This window comes from Castor canadensis, chromosome 7 (assembly GCF_047511655.1).
Source record: "Castor canadensis chromosome 7, mCasCan1.hap1v2, whole genome shotgun sequence".
NCBI lineage: Eukaryota > Metazoa > Chordata > Mammalia > Rodentia > Castoridae > Castor > Castor canadensis.
The window spans coordinates 50,916,257-50,943,579 of NC_133392.1; the positions used below are offsets into that span (position 1 = coordinate 50,916,257).

The 27,323-nt window shown below is 38.7% G+C and overlaps 1 protein-coding gene across 8 annotated transcripts in view; it reads right to left on the reverse strand.

The window, feature by feature from the left end:
• Window positions 1-26,259, reverse strand: part of Fam13c (family with sequence similarity 13 member C) — a 126,864-nt gene extending 100,605 nt beyond the window's left edge. For 2 of the 8 annotated variants that reach the window (XM_074078903.1, XM_074078902.1), the window contains exons 1-4: window positions 25,793-25,956; window positions 24,863-24,931; window positions 19,093-19,149; window positions 16,398-16,596 (exon numbers count right to left, since the gene is read on the reverse strand). In XM_074078903.1, the coding sequence (XP_073935004.1) occupies window positions 16,398-16,596; window positions 19,093-19,149; window positions 24,863-24,931; window positions 25,793-25,854 (387 nt within the window). In that variant the 5' untranslated portion in view covers window positions 25,855-25,956. The other 6 variants (XM_020186967.2, XM_020186966.2, XM_074078905.1 and 3 more) reach the window with 5 other exon arrangements.
• Window positions 26,260-27,323: the final 1,064 nt, after the last annotated feature.

Sequence of the window (27,323 nt, forward strand, 5' to 3'; positions counted from 1 at the left end):
AAAGTAACCTATGAAAAAGTTTCTGTGCACATTTGTGGAAAGCCTAAGAAGACCCTATTATATCAAAATATAACCATAGCAGCATTCATTGTAAGAAGGGTTTTTATTTAGAATCCTAGCAGTTATCTGGAATGAAGAAGAAAAGGTTAGCACCCAGAACATTTCAACTCAGTAGCATTTAGGACTGGGCTGAAGATATTCAGCATCTCTAACTCAAAGGCTACACACACCCATGCTTCAAACTAATTTCCATGGAGCTTCAAGATGCAGGAAACTCGGAAGGGATAAAGGATTCTGCCAAATAAATACTGAAAGTTACTGAAGAAAGTACATAAGAAGAGATTTTAAAATCAGGTGACATAATTTCCCTGTGCTAAATCATCTGCCAGAATCTTATCGTCTGTGCTGGGTTCTGTGCTGGGGGGTGGTGGTGCAAGTGCACAGGTGCATGCTGGGATGAAAGCTCTATGAGGGTCACTGTCTCATAGGAATCATTCTCTATAACATCACATAGAGTGACACAACAGCTATTTGCTGATGAGTTATTAGCATGGTATAATGTCTTTTTTTCAAATTTTTATTAGGATATATTTGTACAGGGGAGACTCATTGTGACAATTCCAAATAGGCTTACATAACATGACATAATTTCTTGATACATCAAATTTAACTTAATGTAGAGAGAATTTTTCATTAAAACATATATTAATAAACTGAAGCATTCTCTACACTTTTAAAAGATAGCATATGATAACAGTATTTTTAACTTCAAACAATAAAAACAAACAAATATAAGTAAAAGGTAAATTTATTGAGAAACTTACAGAATGACCCAAAGAGGTAGAGAACTGGCCTATGAGGCTGTGAGGGTAGAAGCCAACCAAAATTGTTTAAGAATTAACTCAGTCTGGCATCTCTGCCACCCCTAAGCACTGCATTTCCAAGTCACTGATCATAAGATCAGTATGCTATTATTTTATTTCTCTTCAAAAGTAAATAAAGTTGTGTATCAAACTGTATCAACTTTACAGTTGTATACAAGCAACATTGGTTGTATAAAGCACACTGATTTCAATGATATTAAGATATTGGGAATATGTAAATCTTAGCATGGATGAAAAACAGCTAATTCTACACTGGGAAATGCTCATGCCATACACTGAATAATACAGACCAGCACTACAACCAGTGATCTTGTTTCTTGCTCCTGTCCCCACAGCTTCCATGTTTGGACTGTATGCTCTCAAACCAGATTGAGGTTGGTACCTCTGACTGGAGGAACCCAGGTTGTCCCCATGTCCTACCTGATAGGATGGAAATGCAAATATTGAACTTTTCAGCTTGTACAGCAGAAAAAAGAAAGCAGATGATTCTACTAGTTTCTCTTCTGTGGGAAATTCTCCAAGCATAAAAACAGAATTCAGATGTTTGGCAGTCAAAAATAGAATGACAAATATCCTCTATAGAGAGATTTCAAAGAAACTCCCTCTTATGGTAAAAGTTCAGACTCCTCTGCTATTGGAACTTAGAAAAATGTTTGAGAAGAACCAGAACAAGAAATCTCCTTAGGATGAAATCCAAGGCCCTTATAATCCAGCCACTACAAACTGTTCCAATCCAGCTTCCTTTACCAAATCCTTTCTACCTCTCATAGTCCAGGCAGGACAAATTAGGTGGCAACTCTGAATTGCCATCAACCTCATGTCTTCACTTACCATGTATCCCCTGCACTTTGGAAACCTTCCCTCCTGCAATTTTCTCCACTTACATAACTCTCATTGTACAAGTCGAGCCAAAAATCACCTCTTATGTGAACTCTTCCATATGGCCCCATCGTTGTGACCCTTCGTCCCTTTATATAGATTGCAAGAAGTCCCAAATAATATCTGAGCAAAAAGCAGAATTTATTGCTTGCTAAACCAAGGGAGAGCTGCATTTTAAGAGACTGCTTCCCTGAATGAAGCACAGAGAGTTTTGTGATCTTACACAGGGTCTGGAAACCCTTACAGGTCAGGGAATGGGAGAGTTCAGAAGTTAGAATGCTCAGCCATTAGGTCACCCTTAGCTACACAGTGAAGCTGGAGTGAGAATGCTGTTGACTGGCAGACTTGAAGAAGTATGTGCAGTATAGTGAAGCTGTTGTCTACAGAATTTACAGCTAAGTGTGTTGGAGGGTACACTGAATGGCCAGCTAGGAGAAGCATGAACAATGGCTGAAATAAATTGTTACTGATGGTTCTAACCAGGCATAAAACAGGTTCTGATGTTTACTGGTTGCCATGGCACATAACAATCAGTCTTTTCCTTAAGAGGACAAAAGCTTTTCATTTTCATTCTCACTATAGTGACAATAGTGACAATATATTAGGATATAATAGCCATACTACATAGTTAATATTCCAATATTTACTGATCTCGTACCATGTTCCAGACATTACAACAAGTACTTTAGGAGAATTATCTTCTTTAATCCTTCACATAAATTTATAGGTGGGTACTATAATCCCTCATTTTACAGATGGATCCCCTTAGGTGTCTTACTGGAATCCAACTACAATCAGAATGACAAGAGAGGCTATACTCTTACCAGGCCATGACAGGGTGTCCACTAACTGTTGCTATTGCTATTTCCCCTGTGATTGATAACTCACTTGCACAAGCACATACATCAGATGTTATCTACCTTTGTGCCAGAGCTACAGTGGTTTAGGCCCTCCCATGCAGAGGCAATCTTAAATGTGTGCTGTTTTAGGAATACAAAGACAGGGTCTTGGGTCTTCCTACTCATTCAAAATCTTATTTGAATATCAGTGAGTTCTGCATCTTCTCATCCAACTACGGCTCAATTTGGTAATAAAACTAACACCCAGAAAAATATGTTAGCTATTTCTATGATTTGAAGAAAGCCAGACCTTAAGATTACATATTCCATCTGGTTGCAAACCACTACTCCATCTTTGATGTAACTATTAAACTTAAATGCCTAGTCATCAACCTGCTTGGGTTTCCCCATAGTAACAAGCTTCCATGAGCTTGATAACAAATAGAAACATTAGTTGCATGAAACAAGCAGACAATTATTTTTGCTACTTTCTGCTCACATGTATACACCCAAACAGGACTTTCCCAGTCACTACCATACAGAAAAACAATCCCATAATGCCCCAAAACACTGTCATCCAAAAGGTATCAAACCATAGCACTTGCCCAAAGAGACCCTTCAATGTCACTAAACATTTCTATTCCCTTCCTATCTCTCGCCTCAGCAAATGCAAGTAAGCCCATCTGCAGTGTGTTCCTCTACTAAAAAAAGCATACATTCTTCTCATATTCCAGAAGTAAGAGAAGCTAGATAGCTGATTCGGTTCCACTTTCGTCTGAGTCCAGCCAGGCTTTATGGGCCAAAGTCCTTGACTCAAAATCTGTAGTAAACTATTTGTTGTGTGTATTGAGGGCTCTATATATGTTTAATCCATCCTCCAAATCAGTAAGAAGCATAATTCAATTTTTAATACAACCATAAGAATAAGAAAGACAAGTAATACCTAACAATATCACTAGAACTTTCGATTTATATGGCTTTCAGCAAATTACTTAACTCTGTACCTCAGTTTTCTAAGCTGCCAAAAGGGACTGGCTATGAGTATCAGTACCTCACAGGGTGATTTGTGAGAATTAAGTGAATTATTATGTATAAAGCACTCAAGGATTTACATTGTAATTGCTATAGAAACAGTATTTTCATAATTATTATAGTTCTCCAGGCATAACTTAGAACAGAACGACAGAAGTGATATTGACAAAGAAAGAACATCTGGGAGAAATCTTTTGGGTTCAAAGATGAAAACCATTGACTCATCCACTAGCCATGTCTGAAAATACAAATAGGTGCTAAACAACTACTGCAGCAGTGCTTTAAACTACATGCAGAAATTTCTAATTATCCAACTAATTTATGCAATGAAGTACCTGGCTCCTTCTCTTGTTTCACCTTCAGAAGGGGCTGTCTAACCTTTCATCTGAACTCGGTTCGGCTGTACCAGTTTTGAGTAGATTCTGTTCTCTGCCAAAGGAATAAAAGGCAGCTGAGAAATTCAGTGACAGTTGGTCTTGCTGCAACTGCCACTCTCAAGTTGTACAGTAACTGCCTGCCTTGTTTTGTCCCAAGTCCCCACTTGGTACATCTTGTGGTAACTGGATCCCAGTTGTATCCCTACACCCTCACGTCCCTGCTCTGCTAGTCTGGGTAGTGCCCATCACATCCTGAATCAGAATCCCTTGGATTTTGTCAGTTCATCTGGAGCAGCAAGGAGCCAGCCACAGTCCAACTTTCAGAAGCCCCTTGTTGCCTAGGATTGCTGTGACAAATAACTATAACTTGTTGGTTTAAGAACAACAGAAATTTGTTCTCTCATAGTTATAGAGACCAGAAGTACAAAATCAAGGTGTCCTCTCGGCTATGTTTCTCCATAGGCTCTAATTAAGCATCCTTCTTTGCCTTTCCCACTCCAGGTGGCTCCTGATAGTCCCTGGCTTGTGGCAGCATCACTCAAATCCCTGTCTCCATCTTCACATGTACTTCTTCCCTGTAGGTCCCTCAATGTCTGCTTCTCTTCTTCTAGGAATGCCAAATACTGAATTTAGGGTTCACCCTAAAGCATAGGTGAGTTCAAAATGATCTCATCTAAATTTTTACATTAACTTTATCTACAAAGACACTATTTATATAAAAAAAATTTACATTCTGAGGTTCCAAAGGTACATAAATTTTGAAGGAATGCTATTCAACCCAGCACCCCTCAACTTACAAGAGGGGAAACAAAGTTTCTTTAAATACGTGAAAGTAAGCATCACTGATGAAACATGGTGTTATTGAACCTTATTTGGTAAACCAAGCAAAAGTGCTGGATGTTTTGTCCAAGAAGGGAATAATAATGCAACTGAAAGTCTGAAAAAGAAAATGTTAAGTCAACGTGTTTGGAGTGGGCCATCTTTAAGAGAGAACATAAATCCCGAAATTTCCTCAAGAAAAAAAATAACTGATTAAAATCATCCATTTCATAATAGGAAGACATAGGATTATTTTGTGTGTGTGTGTGTGTGTGTGTGTGTGTGTGTTACAGGCATGCTCATTACTTTTATTTGTGATGGAAAACCCTTCTAAAGAACACAACATTAAAAGTCTCTGAGACAAATCACAGTTAGCAACTAGTTCACAAGTAAGAGGAAACCAAAACAAACCAACTTAAAAGTACCTTACTCAATACCAAAATGTATCCAAAGGTTATGGAATCACAATCAGACACCATAATAAACTCTAGGCATAACATTTCTAAAACGTTAATCAAATAATGAAAATTGCAATGTCAGGAAAGTAAAATAATGCTGAAGAATTGTTACAGCTACTGTTGGTTTTAAAAAAACAAGTTTTTTTTTTCTTTTGCAAAGACTTTCATCATTTTTTAAATTAAATTGTGTGTCCACTGCCTAGAGATCAAAAACCTCTGTCTAACCAAAGATGAGCTCCCTTCTCTCCCTCCTGGAGACGCCTAACTTGAGACCACCTGTGTGTGTCAATCTTTTCATCACTGTGACAAAATGCCTGACAGAAACAACTAAAAATGAGGATTTATTTTGGTTCATAGTCTTTAGTCCATCATAGTGCGGAGAGCCTGACAGAACAGAGAAACTCACATTCTGGAGACTAATAAGCAGAGAGAACAAATTCCTGCACTAATAGGTTTTCTTTTTTTTCCCTTTCATTCTATCTAAGCTTCCAGCCTATGAGATGATGCCCCGCCACATTCAGAAATGGTCTTCCCCCTTACTTAATCCTCTCTAGAATCACCCTCACAGATATACCCAGAGGCATGCTTTATGAATCTCCTAGGCGTTTCTCAACCCAAGCAAGTTGAAAATCAATATTAACTATCACATAGCCCCAGTCTCAACAGCTGACCACTTGTTGGTGATTCGTCTGCCTGAGCCCCTCACTTTTCACCAATCCCTGGAGACAGCGAAGCTGCACTAGCTAGAGCAGAGCTCCATGATTCCTACCCAATATGAGGACCAGTGATGGCTCTAACCTCCAGTTCTTCCAGACACTTCAACACACAGGAACTGTTTACTAAGCTCCCATCTCGTTTTTTAACATATGGGGGAAATAGTAATTCAACAGAAGGTTCTGGGTTTTCTTTTCTTTTTTGCGCTTTTTTGCTTCACATTAGATAGGGGAAAAAAAGCTATCAAAGTCATTATAAGTAACCAGTGAAAAAATAAATAAAATTTTAAAATGAGGAGCTTCTCATGCTTATTAAAGCACTACTCACAATAGCCAAGCAGATGAATGGATAAAGAAAATGTGGTATACAGACACAATCAAATATTACTAATTAGCCATAAACAAGAACAAAATCATGTCATTTGTAGGAGAATGGCTAGAACCGGACAACATGATCTTAAATGAAATAAGCCAGACACAGAAAATAAGTACCACATGTTTTCTCTTATATGTGGAAACAAACAAACAAAAATGGTAGAAGACAGACTATTAGTAACTAAGAAGGGGGATAGGGGAGGGAAGAAGGGGGGGGTGGTCATAATCAATGCCTAATAAATGCATGTATGGGAATGCCACAGTGAAACTCACTAATTCAGCCAGAGGTAGTGGTACATGTATCTAATCTCAGCACTTGGGAAGCTGAGGCAGCAGGATCCCAAGTTCAAGGCCTGGACCACACAGTAGGTTGTAGGCTAACCTGGTCTACACAGTAAGACTCTGTCTTGAAAAGAAAAGAAAAAAGAAAGAGAGAATCAAACCCCTTAATTTATATAATTAATGTGTTGATGATTATAATAATAAAAAGAAAAACATTAAAAAAAGGAGCCTAAAATCACTAGAATTTGCCTTCTTTATATCTAGAATTCAACTAATTCATGCTTTTCTTCACTCCTTTTGTATTTCAGAGAGTAATACCCAGGCTTTCAGAAGGTCAGGCTGTCTGTGTTTCTGAATCAGATGTCAGTTTTTATAGAGCTGAGAAGATATTAGGCAAGAGGAAAGGAGAAGCTGAGAAAAAGAGGTAGAAGGGAAGAATGCCTTCCGGTGTACCTACAAGCATAACATTCAATGATATGCCCTGATGGTTTTTAATTCTGAGAGATCACACCTGTATTGTAGTCTGTGTTTTCTGCATTAAAACACACCAAAAAGTCAACCACAACCACAACCATATGGCAAACTGACTTAGCTTAAACCTTGAGAGCCTCCTTTTGGATATTTAAAGTCTACAGCTAAAAAGCTTGAAAATCTAACATCAGAATGACCTTTTTTCCTTTTGGAAATTTCCCTGGTACACAATATTACCAAGGAATCATAACACTAACTCAGCATGTTAAAGAACAAAAGAGCATCTTTGTTTCTGCACAAAATCACCCAATTGTGGCTAAAACTTATTAAACAATAAACTTATAGAGAATTCAGCTAAAAAAAAAAAGAAAGACTCATAACAAAACCAAGCCCCAGCTTTGTTGGATGAGAAAGCCAAGTTCCATCATTATCAAAGGCCATCAATTACCTGTGCCTGGAGGTATCTACACAAAAACATAATTCTCAAAATCGGTAAGCTGTCTTCACCTTTGAGTGTGCACGCATGCATGTGTGTAACACTAACCTCAGTACAAAGCAGCAATTTTCAAAGCAACAGTGCTCTGGCTGGCTGCTTATGTTCAATAGGATTAATGTACAAAACATGGCACTATTGTTCCATTTGCTTGTGGCAGAAACTGTCACTTTTGATCACTTTAACACAGAAGCTTGCTCATGAAAGTCAAATCTCTTATTCACTTGATCATAGTTACTACTAATGGAAAATAGGATCCTATGGGAAAGGGAGTCTGTAAACTTTGACGGCAGATTTCCAAACTTTTGGAGTGCTCCTCCAATTTTCAAGGCTTTATGCTCTTAAGGGAATGGGCAGCTTTTACCAGGATCATTCATGCCACTGGAATACTAAAAAGTAAAATAAATACTGCAACAAGGTTCTGCCTTAGACAGCCTGCTGACTTCTCCTCCTAGGCCATCTTAACCACCCTTGAAGGAGAGAATTTAGAAACAAAAAGTCCTGGCAGTTCTCAGGCTACAGGGTACAACTGGCTACTTAGACCTTGGGAGGGGAAGGTGAGTTTGGCTAAATGTTCATGTCACTCATTCCTGACAGAGTTAGCCGTGAGAGCAAATAAAAATGCAGGGTGCTTTGTTAAATTTGAATTTCAGATAAACAAGGAATCTATGTTTAGTAAGTAATTTATATAAGTATAGTTCATGCAATATTTGGGACATATTTATTCTAAAAATATTATTCCTTGTTTACCTGAAATTCAAATTTAATTGGACACCCCTTATTTTACCTGGTAACTATATCGCTCAGAAAATACAGACCCCCAAATTGTAGGCTTGAGGTTGAGCTATCATGTCTCAGTCTCAGAGTGATATTTCCCATGTTTGATAAAGTTTGGACTGGCGATTCTTAGTTATCCAAAATGTCAGTTCATTATGCCTCTGCTATCTAGACTTTCCAAACAGCTTTACTTCCAAGCTCCAAAACAGGCTGTCAAAGTCCTAGCTAAGCTGTTTTCTTAGCCTAAAGAACACTCTGCTCTTGGATAAATACCAGCAAGTGCATGAGGATGTGAATTTGCATATGCATGCGTATGCAGAAACCCAGCTTCCACATTTGACAATATCCAAATTGTCAAATCTACTTTCTATAAGAAGTATTTTTGTAACGAATTTTAAAAATATCTACAAATCACATCACCCAAGAGTTGTGCATAACCCAAAGGTTAGTTGGCATAACCCAAAGTAACTGCAATCTTCTGGCACGAGTAAGACCACAATTTCTCCTAAATAAAACAGCACAATTAATGAGCTCTGAAGTTTCATTTGGCAATGGGAGAGAAATCAACATTGGACCTACTTCTTCATTCCCCACAATAATAAAGGAGGAACTTAATTTAAGGGATGCTTATATAAAACTCTACCTCCTATTCAAAACAATAATATAACATGTATATCATTTGGTGACACTTAACCTAATTAAGTTCTTTTTCTTCTTCTAGTCTTTGACATTACTACTTCAGTATTTTGAAGGACTAGAAGAGAAAAAAGACCAACTAACTTCATCCTACAGTGGGTTGTATGGTATTTTGAATAAACAACATGGAAGTCATCAATGCTAACTTCCATGAAGAATGAGATGTTGGCAATATTTCATTCTTTCCCTCAGGACATATTATAGGATTGTACTACCTGGTTCAGTGATTTATGGGGTTATGATTATGGAAGAAGCACATGACCAGCTCTGGCCAATTTAATAGAGAATAGAAATACTGTGTACTATTCCAGGCCTGGAGCTTTTAATAGTAGGAACAGGAACCTCTAAGTCTCTTTTCTGACTCAGAAACTAGGAACATTCAAGACTAAAAATGCTTTGTTATCCATGTTCCTTAATTGACTTCAGTGAATAAATACCTCCTAGAGACCAATGATGGCTACATAACATGTAAGAAATGCTTTGTTGGTTTAAATCACTAAGGTTCTGGGTTATTTGTTAAGCTACCAGCCTAGTCCAACTCAGGATACATATAATTAATGAGATTTTAGTGTATATTCAAGCCAAATTAATATAAAACAGTCTATAAGCTACTTTTAGTCCCCTAAAATTTCCTGAATGTTAGTTTATATCATTATCCTTCTTAGTCCCCAACAACCTCCTAAGATAGATATAATTATCATTTACTTTATAGAAATAAAAAAATGACACATTAAGAGCTGTTTAGTTGATTTTCTGAGTTACACAGAAAGTGACTGAGGAGGAATTTGAACCCATATTACATGTTGTATATTTTACCTACAGACCATGCATTTTACTACAATACTGTACTGTTATCTAATTATTTATCTCTGGGATTTATTAAAGAGTATTCTCCATGGTAGAGCCAGGAAGTCTTGAAACCCAATGGAGAGCAGAAAATAGTGCCCATGGATGTTCCGCTTCTCTCCATATGTTGGTAGGTCTTGACTATGGGCTGAATTTATATGGCTAGTACCAGTAAGAAAGCATCATTGAAACTGTTTAGAGAAATTCAGATATTGCTTAAATCAGAATTAATTTATGTAGCCAAAAGATGGATAGGAAGAGGCAAAACAGTCCATTTAAGTAGTCAATCTATATGGGGAAGTCTGCATCTCTGTTAATATTCCATGCAGCGTGTAGGTAGAGATCAGTCATGCCATCCTCCATTGCTACACTCAACTAATACCATCAGTACTTTCTTGGTTTTTTTTTTTTTTTGCCTACACACACACACACACACACACACACACACAAACACACACACAATGTACTTGGAATTGAAACCAGTTTCTCACATATTGAGCAGACTATCACTGAGCTACACTCCCAAGTGCTCTTTCTCATTCTTTAAGGAGAATTCTGTAACTTCCATCATATATACAATATCCATTAGACAATGTGGACCTCAGCACTATAATGCCAATTTTTCTAATTTCCCATTGCTTATTAATTTAAAAGCTTCAAGTCTGTTATGTGGTCTTACATGGAAATTCCATCTGAATATCAGTGTTTTACATTTCTCAGATTTAATGTGCAGGCAAACATTGAATGAAGCACAACACTTCATTCTGAGATTCCTTCATGCCAATATGTAAACTGAATATATTTGTTTATTTTTTAAGAGTAATAGTTATTTTAGACACTTAGTTTCCTTTCTAAAAGCACCTTTATCTATTTAATCATTTTAAAACAGGTCATTTGCTCATCAAAGGGGAACGTCAGAATCTGACAGACCACAAGAAACCATCAAACCCAAACATTGATTCAGCTAGTCTCTCACTTTCAGGACCCTTATGTTTCTCAGAAACCTGTAGGGATTCTTCTGAATCCCTAACATCTTATTCTTGGTTGTGTGAAGGGAAACTCATAAGACAAACCAGAGGACCACAATTCTTCCTGACCAGTTAAGTCTTCCATAACTAAACAGAAACTAAAGAAAACATGTACACCAGAGCTGCAAAATCATGCATGAGAAATAATCTGGGATAAAATAATAGCTAAGACAATGCTCTAAGGTCAACTGCTAGAGTCATGATGAATTGACACTCTTAACACACTCCAAGAAGCAAAAGACACACATAAATTAGATCCATAGTTGTAAATAGGATCTTTATTTCTTTTAGCGGGGCTGGGAGAAGGGCCCAAAGTTGTTCTATTGTCTTTCTTTGGGTATTAGTTATATCTTTCTTTTAGTATAGAGTCTATTGCAATAAGAACTATGCAGTCCAAAAAGGGAAATATAGTAAGTACTTCATAGCTAGGTTATTTTGCCTGAAAGTATTTAGAGGTTTTGATTCCTGCAGAAAGATAAAAATGAAAATTTCACAATTAGACCTGGGTTTATTTCCAGCCTCTTAACATACCTGCTGGAGCCAAGTGGAAGAAACCTGATGCTTATGTATGCCAGACCAAACAGCTGGTCTCCCCAAGGAAGTAGATTAGTAGAAGGATCACACTACACAGCTCATGGCAGAAAAACTCTCTATAAAGCCTCCTACTTTTTATATTCTGCTAAAATAGCCAGCAGAGGGAAGGACAGAGAGATGGTGCATAGTATAATACCAGATTGCAGGGAGTGAGAATGACAGCCTACATCTACCAATGATAAAAATGAATGCCTTCTGGACAGCTATGAGGTGCAATACAGGAAATAGTTTCCGTCAGCCAAGTCTAATCTTCCCCAAATCAGGTCGTCAAAGATTAATATTATGACTTGCATGGTTTCTATATTGATAGGAGCACTTTCAATTTTTCAAGAAATATTACAACATATAATTCATGCCTTGAATCAGTTCTCCTCCTGAAAAGTATTTGCTAGCTCTATTTAGACATTCTAAAATAATTTTTGTTTTGGCCGTACTGGGTTTTGAACTCAGATCCTTGAGCTTGCTCCACAGGTGCTCTACCACTTAAGCCACACCCCAAATCTCTATCTAGATACTCTAAACAAGGAAGAATTGCTACTGAATTCAACTAGATCAGGAGTTCATGCTTAGCAAGGGCTCATACATCTTGGTTTAACTTCAAGTTCAACATGTCAATGAATTCTAGTAATAGCCTCCCCAAAAAACATGGCCTCTCAGGAGACAAATCGTTGATATATCTAAAGCATTCTTTTTCCAAAGTCCATTGTCTAAAGAAGAAAGGGATAAACAAGCAGAAGGAAAACTGATTCTGGTTCAAATAAACATTTTCATTATCCCAACTACTTTAACTTCATAGAGGACATTCTTGCATTGTCTTCATGGTTCCTGGTCTTCTGTTTGATCAGTAAATATGCCTGAAGTCTTCCCCTTTTAACTCATTCAAAGTGGATGCAACCTGGCATCAGTCATTCATACACACACATAAAAGCTCACAGCTCAAATCCTGTTACTCATTTCATGATTCTTTTTCTTAAAGTGGTCGAGGCCAAGATTTTAAAAAGTTGCTGAAAGCAACATTTGAATCTGACTCACCAAAAGTGGACTGCTTATTCTAAATGTGGGTTGATTAGAGGAAGGTAAGAAAAGTGGGCATTAAGCCAAGCATTCAACAGTTACCATCTGACTCCTTATCCCTTCCTCATACTCTGATTAGGATCAAAGAGTAACTGCGTATAAACTCTGAAAAGTCTAAGGGGATGTCACATATGAGAGAAGGAGGGTAATTAAGAAGGTGAATATGGTTGATGTACTTCTTATAGAAGAGTGAATACAGAATTTTAAACCTGTTGAAATCAACATAAGAAGGGGACTAAAGAAGAAAGGAGAAAAATAGAGGGGATGAACCAATTTGGGTTACAATACATGTACACATGGAAATGTCACAATGAAACACTCCATATAGCTATCTTAAACAAACAAAAATGCCTTTTTTTTTTTTCAAAAACAGAGAATAGGAAGCAAAGCAGATCTTGTCTGAGGGGTTGGTACCAGTGGGAGGGGGAGGATATAAAGAAAAGGTGTAGGAGAGTGAGTATGGTACAAATATTATGTACTCATATATGTAAATGAAAAAAATGAGACCTGTTGAAACTATTCCAGGAACAGGGGTTGGAAGGGGTGAACTCAACTATGATATATTATAAGAACTTTTGTAAATCACAATGTACCCCCAGTACAATTAATAATAAAAGAAAAAAAACTGTGAAAAGAGAACCCAGAAATAGCAATAACTCAATACCTACAATGGTGCTTCTTGGTTTCAAAGAGGGTTGTTTTTTAATTTTTAAAGGTTGTGCCCATAGGTTCTTCACAGGTGCTTTGGGGAAATGATCTCATAATGAACCAGTTAGAACTCAGTATCTTAATGGTGACAAAAAGCATCAGACAGGGTGCACAGGTACAACTTAAAGCTCAGTTCCTCCGAATGAGCCTGGCTTTACTAGAAGAACCACTCTCTCAATCTTGCTGTAGAGTAAACCTAATGAATGTGACATTTACCCTGTGATCAAAACTCTTATGAAACAGTTCTATCGAACTTTTCTGTATTTGTCCACGTTGTGGTAGAGTTCTCTGACATTAGACAATTCTACCAGGTTATCAGTGATCATTGCAGTTATTTTTTTTTTATGTTGACTTGTCCATAGCCTCACTTCTTTCATTTGAATCTAGAAATCTCTAAGCTACTGATTTTCAATAGAAGACACCCATCAGAGGTAAAATCCCTTGTGGAATTTAAGAAGTCTGTTCTATCTGACTCAAAGAGCTCCATTCTCAAATATAATACTGTAGACAAAATGTTAGTTTTATAATGGATTGCCCCAATTATATCTTGGCTAAAAAGAAAACAGATTGTCTATGGAGCTTAATTAAAATACAGATGTCTAGGACCTTTTCCAGGCTTAATGCATCTTTTTACTTGATGTTCTTGTATTGTCTTTTATGAGTATTATGATATATAGTAAGGTTTTGTTCTCTGTAGAAAAATCAGAAGAAATACTCCCTGACTTCTTTGAAAATAGGCTTAGTCATTATCCTTCAAGACATTCTGTATAATTTGGAGGGAATGATTTTATTATCTTGTTTTGCATGCCACATTATGCATTATTTCCTATCATGAATGCTCATATCTTTCACATTTAAAAATTATTGGTAGTAAGTTAATAACAGCCATTTCAGTCACCTACGGATAATTTTGATTTCCTCCAATGCTTACTTGAGATTTTACTCAGCTTCAGGCCCGTGGTTGTGTCCTTGACAAAGAAGAATATTAAGAGCCCCATGGTAAAGACCAGATACTTTAAACAACTGACACTTCAAAGAAAAGGACAGAGATCTGAGGACGCCTGTGGGCTGAGGCAAGATTTGCAGAACTTTAGTGAAGAAGCAGATGGTCTAGGATACCACTAACCCAAACCAAGAGGAACAAGAATTAATTACATAAGAATGGATGAACCTATAAGGGAAGTTTTCTTATAGTTACTTGTTTAGTATATCATTGATTTAATGTTCTATTTTCCGAAAATATAGGAGTCCTCTCTCTAGTTCAACTACCTGTAACCATGACAATTTAGTTCACATTGCTTATGTAAACTATAATATGTAAACTCACTTAATGAGTTCAAAAATTCATACCAAGGATCCTTACTGCTTCATAGCAATAGCAATAGGGCTATTTGAATGTATTCTATACTAATCTGTTCTTTTAACCAGCATATAATTGGGGAAATCCATTATGCAACCAACATCTGACCTACAATTTATATTTGAGAATGACGCTCACTGAATCAGATATAACAGGCCAATTAAATTCCACTGGGAATTTTACCTTCAGTCCAGGATTACAATGCTGTATTATGAGCAAAGACCATACAAGCATGTCTCTTCTCTAACCTTCCTGTGAATGAACACAGGCTAGGAATTACATGCCCTATTGACATGAATTTACAAGTGATAACTGTATAGTCTGTGAGGCCAGCTACAGGATGACAAGAAAAAGGAAACTTTTAGGAGAGATGGACGGTCACAACCAAAGCCCACCAAGTCACAGGAGACCCATGGTAGGAGATGCAAGGTCTAGCCTCCCTGGGATAAATGAAACTTTGGGAGAGCCATTTAGGAATCTGTGCCTCCCCAACACAACTCTCCTCAAACGGCCAGATGCTAGGGTCTACAAACAAAAAAGGTTGAAAAAATAGTCAGAGTCTCAGCTTATCATCACCCAATGGTATTTTACTCTTACTTCTCTTCACAGTGAACACTGTACATAGTTTAAGATAATAGCAACACAGCTTCAAAAATGCAGAGGGCATTTACATCTCTCTGCAAAATTTACTAAGAGGTCACAGTGTCAAGGAAGAAGGGAAATAAAAACCACAAAGGCACATAACAAAATTACAAGGTCAAATAACCTGCCCAAAGTTCTAACAGGAAGATCACCTGATGCCCATTTGCTAAATAGGACTGGACTTAAAATTCCTACATAATTAACCTAGTACACTTAGAGCCTCCTGAATTATTTTTAAGGTTATTATCTAAAAGTTAACAAAAAAAGCAAAACTAGCATTTATGGGCCATCTGTGTTTCAAAAACTATGTTAGGTGCAATACAAGTATAATATCAATGTTGAGAATATTAACTTCTTAGTGAGATTAAAGTAGATTATATTCATTTAATCTCTTTTAAAAGCACCATGAATTATATAAGGGACTTTTAGATTTTTTTTAAGTCATATTCTTTGTTGTAATACTAGACAAGGAGAAACAATTTTAAAAATTTATAAAATGTCAGCCAGGATTTGTAATGCTAGCACTAGCAGGCTATGGAAAGAGGATCATAAATTCAAGGCCACCCTGGGCTATGTAGTAAGACCTGTCTCCAAAACAAATTATATAATATCAATTTATTACCAGAATCTTATTGGAAAGATGCTGAATTCATACTTACTGACCACAAGCACATGCAAATACACATACACGCCTGAGTGTTATTCAAAGCTGCTAAAGTGTAGCCTAAGAAGGGCTCTGGGTCAAACAGGGAGTTCTGATTTGGGGGCAAGAGCTACATTGTTCTAAATGAATCTTCATTAAGAGATCCAACTCCTCTCTTCCCCACCGAAGGAGCGTAACTTCCCCTTTTAATCAAAGACCAGTATTTAGAAATGCCAGTTTGGAGGGCACTAAATGATCAGTTTGACCAGAGCAGCCAGTTGCTCATGAGAGCATCCGTGGGATGCGAGCTGGTGGTCTACGCCTCCAGCAGAGTGATGCAGAATGTGCCCTCGCTTGAGAATTCTCAGCACTCTTCTTGGCCAAGGCCGGGGCACCCGCAGCCATACCTGGCTCTCTCCGTGGTTCCTTCCGCTCTCAGCTCTGAAGATGGACTTGGGTTTCCGGGACTTGAAGTTGCCCATGCTGGGTCGCAACACACCATCCACCAGCAGGGTCTGCTCTACATGCTGTCGTGCCTCGCGGGCGGGCACCACCTGCTCCTCTACGCGAGCCCCCGCATCCGGGTAATTCTCTTTATCTTCATCTCTACAAAGGAGAAACTAAACTGAGAAATTCCAAAAACTGAATAAACCTATGCAGAAAAGAGGGGCTGACAATCTTATAGGGTACCTAGCAGATTTTTTAGCCTCAGCTTAGTCAATTTTACAGAAACAAGAACTTAAGCCAATGTGAATTTCACTTTTTATCACACTCCACCTTCCCTTCCAATCTTTGTGAGTGGATACATGGCTTGTAGTAGTTGTCTCTATGTACATACCATCATTATTTGTTTTTAACTTTCACTTTAATATGTGTATCCCACTTTCACAATAATAATGTGAGATATTTAGGTTAGCCATTATAATCCTAAATTTATAGATAAACACTCTAAAATGTCGAGATTAAGTAACATGCCCTATAGAAGGACCAATTCACGCACACCCAGAGTGGTTGGGCAGAGCTCCAGTGTCTCATTCCTATTTTCTTGGTTTCAGGCATGATGCTTTCTCTTCACTGGCAATGTCAGTTTATAATCATCTCCCTGCATTTTTCAGAGGGATTTAAAAGTATGACAGGATTGTTTTGATAGGGTGCAAGTCACCTGGATAAAATAGAATTCAAAGTACAATTTTACCTAACCAGGCCATCAGAACCACACCCTGAATATAGAGTCAAAGATTCAGGCACCTGAGTCCTATCACTGAATAGATGGTTACCTTAATACACTCAGTGCTCGGATGGCACCTGTACACTTCACTTCATGATCAAATTCCATAACTTAAACCTGTGTGCATTTTGTTTTTCATTTTACTAAGAATCAGGTGAACACTATGAATATAATGATAAATGGGGCCTTCTCATTATATGACCAATATTGAAAAAGTAGTTTTTTCAAGGATAGACTCATGAATAGACAGTGAATGATAGATTCATTCCCAAAATAATACCTGAACTTTGTTTTTATACCCTATTTCCAAGTCACTCAAATTTATAAATGTGATCATGACTTGGAAGGCAAGGAAAAAAGTGCAGGAGCAAAAACACCTTTCTCCTGATACATAAGTGTAGAATCTGTTTACAAAGAGCATATTTAGAAATACATTTTAACATATTATTGTTTCCTCATGTTTCCCCAAACAGAATAATACAGGTTATGTGATTTATGCCTCTCCCTACTGTAATAAGTCTCAACTGGGAATGAGCATGGGGTCCTGAAAAGTGCAAGAGATCAAAAGATGCTTCCACTTATTACTTGTGTAGCCTGGACCACATACCTTCATCTCTATGATCCTTATCCATAAAGTGGATTGTGATCTACCTTGCAGAGAGAATACAGTCTCTGTGAATGCCTACCATAGAAAGCTGGCTCAAGGCCATAACTGAATAAATGAAAGCTATTGTCTCTCACAGGCAGAGCCTTTGTCAAGTGGTTATTTGCAAAAAAAAAAAAAAAAAAAAAATCCAAGGGTTCTGTTTAGTTTCCTCAATACCTCCAGGATAAATTCCAAACTTCTGGGCACACAAACCTTACAAAATCTGGTCTTTGTTTATCTCTAGAGATTCATTTCTTATCACCCCTTGCCTCCCTGCCTGGTTCTCAGGGTTCCTGTCATCCTGACCTCCTTGTTGTTCCTTCAATTCATACTATTCTCTCTGCCGTCGGCTTTCCAGTAAGCTGCTCCTTCGGTTTGGTGGCATCAAATCTTTCTTGGCCTTAGATCCACACACACTTACACAAAAAGTCTTGTGCAACATGTAATTCTCTTTAGGAACTTATCCCCAGAAACTTTTTTTGTCCTTCCAGGTGAATGCTTTGTTTACTTCTAGCATAATAACACAGAATGTACTTTGGCCTCTTCATCTATATTCTTGCCTGTCTCCTCCAGCAGATTGAATTCTTGGGAGCAGGTTAAGTTTGACTTCTCTATCCCAAATCCTTATCTGATTTCTGGCTTATAAAAAAGCCCTTCACCAAATGTTTGTTATTTTAGAACAGACTTGTAGAGTCACACAGGCCTGGGTCCTAATTCTGCCTTAGACCACTATGTTAGATGCTACAATACCACTGAGCCTCAGTTTTTCCATCTACAGGGTGGTAAGGAAAAATGTCAGTTTCCTTTCAGTTGCTTAGATTAAATAACAAACTGCACATAGATGTGCTTGGAACAAGGTAAATGTGGAAGAAATGGTTAATTTGGAAGGTATTGCCAAGGTAGCACGAGCCCCTGGATAATTGGGATCATATCTTAGATACTCAATAATATATTTGGTGAATAATCCAAAAATTATTCCTTAGGGTATATAACAGGAACATGGTTCAATTTAATAGGCACTTATTGACAATTCCCAGTATGTAAGGCACAGTCTTGTGTTCTCTAGGGGGAGTATCCGAAATTGAACAAGTTATAACTTCCCTCAAGGATGAAAATCAGGTAGAGAAGATGAGACATGAAAACAAATAATTTAAATTTAAAGAAGAGACATGAGGCTCAGATGATTTCTGTCTCTTATAAATAAGGACCAAGTAATGGCAGGTCATACCTGAGACTGGAACAATCAGTCTGATCTTCATGTAGAGAGACTGTGTCTTCGTCACACCTGGGGAGAAAGGTACAAAGCATGTCATGTCCAACTAAACTGTCTGCTATAGCAGTAGCAGTCATGATTTAGAAGTAGCTCAAGATTAGCATGATAAATTAAAAAATGGAAATGAAAATTTATAAAATGGAACAATCCTTACCACTCTCACTCATACCAGCCCTGATTACCATCATAGCATGTAAGCTTCAAAGCTGAGAACGAGATGTCACCCCTCAACATCACGGTGCTCCATTTAAGCTAACAAGATCTCATCAAGGACCTAGGTCAACATAGGGACATCAGGCACCAAGAAGAGTGAGGTGGTGTTGGCTCAAAAGTCATTCCACTGTATGCCTTTTTGTATTTCCTACTTCATCAGCTAGTCCAGTGCCAAACCAAGCCAGCTTTTATTTGGCTTACCCCATTGGCCTTTGACTTTCTTGATCATGTGAAAAGGAGACAGTTGTTTTTCACAAAATTTTTGAAGTAACCTTGTGAAAAACTCTTGGTTCTCTAGTGCTTCACACTTCCTAGGGAAATCTGGAGTCCTTTCACTCTAGTGTAGGAGGGCGACTTTGTTATGTTCTCAGCCATACCCACCCTACCCCACCCCAGTCTGGAATGCTTTTATCATCTTCAATTCCTACTCATCTTTTATGCCCAAGTTAGGTCACAACAGTTCCAGGGACCTTTCAGCCAAGTTCACAGATATTACCATGTTCCTACTTCAACATTAATGAATAAATGTTTACTTTTCATTCTGAGGTTTTAGTAATCAATTATATCTTGCCTCACATTACTATATAATCTTTTGCACCTCTGAAGTCATTGAATTAGTCACTTATTTCATAAAATAGCAATAGAAATAAGTATACTTTATTTTTCTAGAGACACTGCCACTGTGACAAGCACAATGCTTGGGAGAATTGACACTGAAAAAATATAGAGTTTAGCTGGGCACTGGTGGCTTATACCTGTAATCCTAGCTACTTGAGAGGCTGAGATCAGGAGGATCAAGGTTCAAGGCCAGCCAGGGCAAATAGTTCACAAGACCTCATCTCCAAAATAACCAGAGCAAAATGGGCTGGAGTTGTGGCTTAAGCAGTAGAGCACCTGCTTTGCAAATTGGAAGACCTGAGCTCAAACCCCAGTCCCACCTAATACATACCTACATATATAATACTGTGGTAAAAATGTCCCATCAAGGGTGGGGGCAGGGGGGAGAAATGACCCAAGCCTTGTATGCACATATGAATAATAAAATTAAAAAAAAAAATGTCCCATCAATGTCAGATTTCTATGAAATTTATTAGATGCTTACTCTCAATTTCTGTTCTTTTATGGATTTAGATAAGTTACAAACAAGTTAGATACCTACACTTTGAATAGCACTGCTTCTAAAGGACAAAAAATTTAGTGAGGATCTGGACCATGCTCCAAGAAATTCACAATGCCATAAGTAGACAAAAATAAATAAATAAATACCAACATATACAAATAGAGCCATAATACAGTGCTTGTACTATATTAAATGACTTAAAAATTTTTAAGTATTCTTTACTGGCAATGGTGTATAATTAACCCACAAATGAAATGAGGAAAGCTCTAGTTCTCTTCCTTTAATAATCACTTTTGAAATTATGGCTTATGTAGTGAGTTAAACAAAGGTACCTACAGACCCTAACTTTCTTTATCTGCTGAAATATTTTGCTCCTTCTGGCAAAAAATGAAAAGATCAGTTAACTTAACAAAATGCTTTTAACTAAATAATCCAAGCTTCCTTGCTGTCTCATGTTTTTGACTGCCAATAACCTACTCTGTCCATCTCATGGACAATTAAATTCCCAAGTATTGCGTTCTACTCCATCAGCAGCATTCACCCAATAGAGCATCTGGGCTTAATAATTTGAATAATAATGTTTTTCAATAGCAAAGTAGAAAAATCTACAAAGAATAGAAATCTAGGGCTGGGGCATGACTCAAGAAGAAAGAAGAAGAGAAGGAGAAGAAGGAGGGGAAGGAGGAAAAGGAGAAGATGAAGATGAAGAAGATGGAAGAGAAGGAGAAGGAGGAGGAGAGTAGTAGTCAGGAATTGTTGCTCCAAGGAATTGGGTTCAAACTAAGATTCAACCCTGGAGCTCAACAATACCAATTATTTGAGGATTTGTCAAGAACTTATTCTCCCCTCTTATTTGATGTACTAATCTTTCTTCTCAAAATATGATCAGTTGCAAATGGAAACTCAGTATGAAAACATACAAAGTTGCAGAGGCTTTTTGAAGCATAAGACCAGGTCAAATTAATGGATCCAATTTTAAAATCTCCTTAGCAACTCCAGTTGTCACCTGAGGAAACACAATTCCAAGATTCCAGATTCAGCAATTGAAATAAACCTCATTACTGGCTTACAAGGCATACATACAAGCTGTTCAAGTTTGGTGTTTTCAGCTACTTTAATAAAGGCCATCAGCTTCCACTCAATTAGCATCTCCTTTTTGTCATTTCCCAGGAGGGCCCTGCAAATGTACAATATAGGCCTAACTGTGAAAATAGATTCCACAGTGGGAATCCATACCCACATATGCCCATTCCAGGAAGACAGTCAACTCAGATCAAATGACCAACTGGTCTGGGGCATGGTATTCTCTTCCTACATTATAACTCTACACAAGAATTTAAAGACCAATGCTTTTCATGACCTCCCTCTTAGATACTCAAAACTGAGCATGGTCCTAATGCAATGATTTTCAAATTGGACCCTGTGACCTGTTTGTGGATTTTTAAATTGTGTAACAGCTACCAGCATGTTTTGTTAGTGTTAGAGTAGAAAATGTCAGTGAGGAAAGGGTTAATTGCTATCTCATGGAACTCATTTAAATTACATATATGAATCTGCACTGAATTGTAATACAGGATGTTTTTCTTATAGTTGTTCATAGTAAAAAAAAATATGAAAAATGTCTATTTAATGAGTTCCTTTGTAGTTCCCATAACAAGATCCTAAGTTCAAGATTCCTTAATTTGAGGTCTCTGAGATAATTATGGATAATTTGTCTTTGCAATCATTTTTTTAACTAAATGCTCAGCATCATGACAGAGGGGCTTTTGCTCCCTCTGTCAAGCACAGCAAGAAAAAGGTATGTCGTACTTCCCAGTTCACTTGCTCTTTCATATCAACTCAAGTTATCCTGAGGTGAGGTAGGAATTACTGTCACACGGAGGCTCAGTTATTGCCCAAGACTGCAAGGCCTAAAGCAGTGGAGCCTGGGTTGTCTGTCCTAACACACTGAGTTCACAGGCAGGAGGCAAATAACCTCTTTAGCTGTGTTCTCAGAGGCTAATGGTAGCAGGAGAACATTTCTTCAAATAATGGTAGTGAAAGAAGTGTCCATGAGAAGTTCTCTTTTCTCACTAAATAGGAGGAAAGGCCTCAGATTGGCTGGCAGATAAAATATAGCCGTGCCAAAAAGGATTTACCATTCACCCTGTAGTACCATCTCTCCCGAAGGGAAAGTTGCAGAGGTGTGGACTTCCGTGGGGTTTCACAAAGTGTAACTGCTGGACTCCTGAAATACCTGGTTAAAATGATCGGACTCCAGCCCTTAACCCACCTCAGCCCCACTACAACACCTCTCTTATGGAGGGGGCCTAGGAATGTAATTTTTTTTGGTAGTACTGGGTTTTGAGCTCAGGGCCTATCCCTGCAACTTGAATTATTATTATTTTTCAGATAGGGTCTTGAATTTTTGCCCCAGGCTATGATCCTCCTACCTCCACCTTCCCAGTAGCAGGGATTACAGGCATACACCACTTCACCCAGCTTGTTTTTGAGATAGGGTTTCACTAACTTTTTACCTAGGCTGGCCAGCCTCCACCTTCGATCCTCCCACCTCTGCCTCTGGAGTAGCTGGACTTACAGACATGGGCCACCATGACCAGCCCAGAAATTTTAAATTTTAAACCTGATTGTCCACCCACATAATGCAAGCTTCTAAAAATTTTCAACCTAAAGGTTTGCAAAACCAAGACCAGCTCTAGGCTGACTCTATAGAATAGTCATCTATTCTGAATGACTCTGTCACAATCACTGTGAGAGAAAATCTGGGAATCTATTATTTTTCATTGGCTGCTATCTCCTTCCTTAGTTGACAGTACTGATGAGTTGCTTTTGAGAACCAATGCCTTGAAAAACTCATCAGAATTTTTGCAAGCTGGGCTTCATTTCAAATAGCAAGTTAGCCAGAGCAACATAGGAAATCACCATGAAATACAACAGATGAAAAGATGCCACAGATACAGAAGAACTTAAGGCCAAGGCTAGCCATTAACACGGTGAAATAATTTGGTTGGAAAAAGAAACCAAATTGGTCTTGAACTGCACAGATAATGTGAGAACTGGGGAAAATCAAGGAGAGAATAAAAGCTGTCCTTGAGTCCCTCCCAATTCCACTTCCCTTTGACTCTTATAAGATCCTCCATCAATTGTGGGACCCTGATAAAATAATATTAGTTTAGAATAGCTGACAAAATAATTTATATTAAAGAATTAATGACACTTGAATCCCCCTCCTAGGGGCACAAACTTTTAAATTTCTAGTTTAATAAGGGTCACTACCAGAGGCTTTAATCCAAAAGAAATCATCTCCAGGTAGAAATGGGGAAAGAGGGAAGAGGAACTTTTCTTATCGCTAAACCATGTAAGAGAAGAAAACGCCTCCTCAGTGCAGGCCAAGACTCACCCTAACATTTACTGCTGTGTCTGTGTTTTAGGACAGTGCCCCTGACCCTGTTATTGAAGCAGTCAGGCTCAAAGAACCAAGAAACATGGCCCATATTATTGATGGGAGGGGAAATGGTTGCTTTCAATTGGCCCCAGTCTATGCTGTATTACATCTATGAAGCTTTTGGTATGTTGTCAATATGCTCCTTAGATCTCCTATTAACCAGACAGGATCCTAATTATCACTCAGAGTCTTTTAAAATAAACCACTGTCACTTCTCTGAAAGTAACAACATGATCTTATGCAATCAGAACTCCCTGGGGAATGTCCAAAGACAAAGCATCACACTCTCCCCAGCATCCAGCCATCAAACCTTTACCCAAAAACACATCCATGTGAAATCAGGAGCCACGTGTCTCTGTTTTGAAGCTGCTAGGCCTGTTGCTGATTCTGGGGATTCAATCACACAGGGCTCCCAAGAATCAGGCCCAGAAAACACTTATTGCTTGGAAACATACCAAAGGAGCAGAGAGGTACCTGTGCACCAGGACCAGAAAGGCCAGGCCTCATCTTTGGCCTACAGATTTTGACATACATCTCTCCTCTTCTTCCAGGATTTTAGAAAACCAAAATTGCAGGTGAGTTACTAGCAACCTCATTAAGGAGTATTTTATATTGCATCTTCTAAAGTCAACCCTGATTGTTCTTTTAAAGTGACTCTTCTTAAATGTACTCAAAGTCAGACACTAAGATAGTGGCAATCCAAACACAAAAACAGCAGAATGTGGGAAACTAAAGGGAGGCCCTGGGAAGCACTTTAAAAATCTCACCCTATCACCAAGTAATAACAGTGGTGAGACCTGAAACTCAAATGATACTTGTTTCTACATTTATTTGCTTTTTAGGGAACTTTATATAACGCAAACAGCTCTCTGGTTAGTTAGGGTTTCTGTATCAAACTTGAAACATTTTTTTTTTTAATGTAGCTGAGTATACAACTTTACACACACCTTTTTCCTGAAAAGTTTTTCAGAGTGACTTCTACCAAAAGGTTCCAGAAGTAATCACCATGAATTCGCCTAGAGAAAGATTGCTAGATGAAGCATATATAGTTTGTACAAATATATACATACAAATTATATTAGCAAAGTATGCTACCTATTAATTTTTAATACTTATTGCATACTATTAGGAAAATGTACTAAGAAAGGGGTGACAATTAAAAACAACGAACTACAAATATCTAAATGAAACTATAAATATCTAATAAAAAAAATACCGCGGCTGCTGGCCTTGAGTAAAACATTGCGCCTCTTCATTTCATGTTTTAATAGTGTTAGTTGCCATAATCAAAAGCTTTCTCCATAGGACCGAATGACTCATTCCTCCTATAGTTACATCTTTGAGGTCAGAAGACAAAAATGACAAAGGGCATGCAAGAAAAGTTTACTCCACTGTGATTTTTTTTGTGTCTAAAAATCTGTAGACACAAGAGAGCAGAGACAAGTTTAGCCTGTTTATTACATGCTGGAATTAAACTCAAGTCATTACACATCCATCTCCAATTTGCGGCAACTGTATACAGCATGCACTCCATAAAAACCAGCACTAGTGTTGCCAAAATACAACCAAGCTCCCTCTCTGACATGTCAGGCTTAAAAAACAGAAAAAAGAAATCTGAGCTCCAGGAACACGTATATTGGAGTACTGGGCTCCCTGCAAGCAATCAGCTGGTTTTAATATCTCCCCTGCAGCTGCTAAAATGTTGATTTCAACCTGTAAAGATTTCTAGGCCGCGTCAGTCAGCATGTCTGGAAGCCCCACGTTACAGGAGACAATGCATTTAATAGGAAGAAGGGCAGAGGACGGTGGATACCTTCCTGATAGTTACTTCCAGAGAAAGGCATGCAAGTGTAAGGTTAACGGCAGGAGTCACTTACTCTGTTACAGCGGTGCTGCTGAAGGAATTATCCTGAAGGCTGAAACAGAAACAAGAAAACATCAGCCAAGTCCGGCCGGGGAGCCGTCTCCCTGATTGCTCTCCGGGAGTTAGAACACATACACAAACATGGCATTGCAAGGCAAGTCTCGGGGCTGGCCCGGCACGCTCGCTCTACCTTGGGCTGCTGTCTGCACATGCTCGTAACGACACCCCCAGCAGGGGCCCAGCCGCACCGGCGAACCACAAAGCCCAGAAGCCGGCTAGTCTGCGGGGCCCGAGCGGGGCGGGGCGGGGCGCGGCGGCCCCGGGACCCCGGGATGCAGCCGGGAGCACCTGCAGAGTTCCCGCGCGACCCCCGCCTCGCGCACGATTCACGGCTTGCGGTGGGGACAGCCACCCCAGGGCTGTTCCTACCTAGGTGCTGATTCCCCGGGAGACTTGCCTTCTTGCAGACGTCTCCAACCAATTTGACATAGCTACCTCCCCATCCCCCTCCCCCTCCCCCCTCCCGCCTCCTCTCCTCCCCCCCCAGGGATGGAGGCTTGCAAAGATTCAGCCACCGGTCAGAAAAAGCCGGGAGGAAACTGACAAGGGGGAGAGGGAGACTGCTTGGTTTTGTTTTATTTTTGTTGTGCATTGTTGTTGTTTTTTAATTGCCTAGGAAAAAGAAGTGCCTCTCTGAAGGAGGGATCGCTGCATCACACCCGATCCGTCTGCGCTGTTATTTCAGTCCCCAAGAGGAAGGGCCCAGCCCCGGACCTGTGAGCTGTGAATGAGCCCACGCGGGGCAAGTAGAGAATTTATTCCAGGCACTAGCTGGTGACCAGCGCACCGCACAGAGGTGGGACTCACTACGCCCAGAGCAGCCTCCCGCCCCGCCCCCAAGCTCTGCTGCTTGCACCTTTACAAAGGATGTAGTGATCCCACCCACAAACGCTATCCGCTTGAATAAAGGCAGCCCTGATGGGGGAAGGGAAGACGTCACCCCCACTTGCGTTATTCCCTTGGGGGTATTTGTCCTGCTCTCTCCCCATTGTTCATCTCTCCTGCCATGTTGACCTTGATAGGGAGTAAACAGTCATGTGTGAAAGACGCTTAATTGAATTTTGAAACAAGAAGAATCCCCCACTCCTTTTGACTTTCTACTTCCCAGAAACAGCTTTGATAGTATCCTTTAGTCCTAATTATATAAACCAAGCTGCTGAACTAAATTACAACCTAAAGAAACCCTCATTTTTTAAATTTTAAAATAATTAGAAAATTTATCCCAAACTTGGAAACAAGAGGGAGAAGTATGACCTTAGAGTGTCACACTGAATCATTGTTTAACAGATCCACCCGAGGGCTAATTCATTCTCTAGAACATACTTGTGTTTGACTTTGCTATTTATTCATATAAATATCAATTAGATCAGATCGCAGCCATGGTAAAGTTACATGCTAATTTGCACTTTTATTCATCTATCCATTAGAAAAGATAACCTCAATATTTATTTTATCTCACTGTAGTATGTTAACAGATTCTTCAT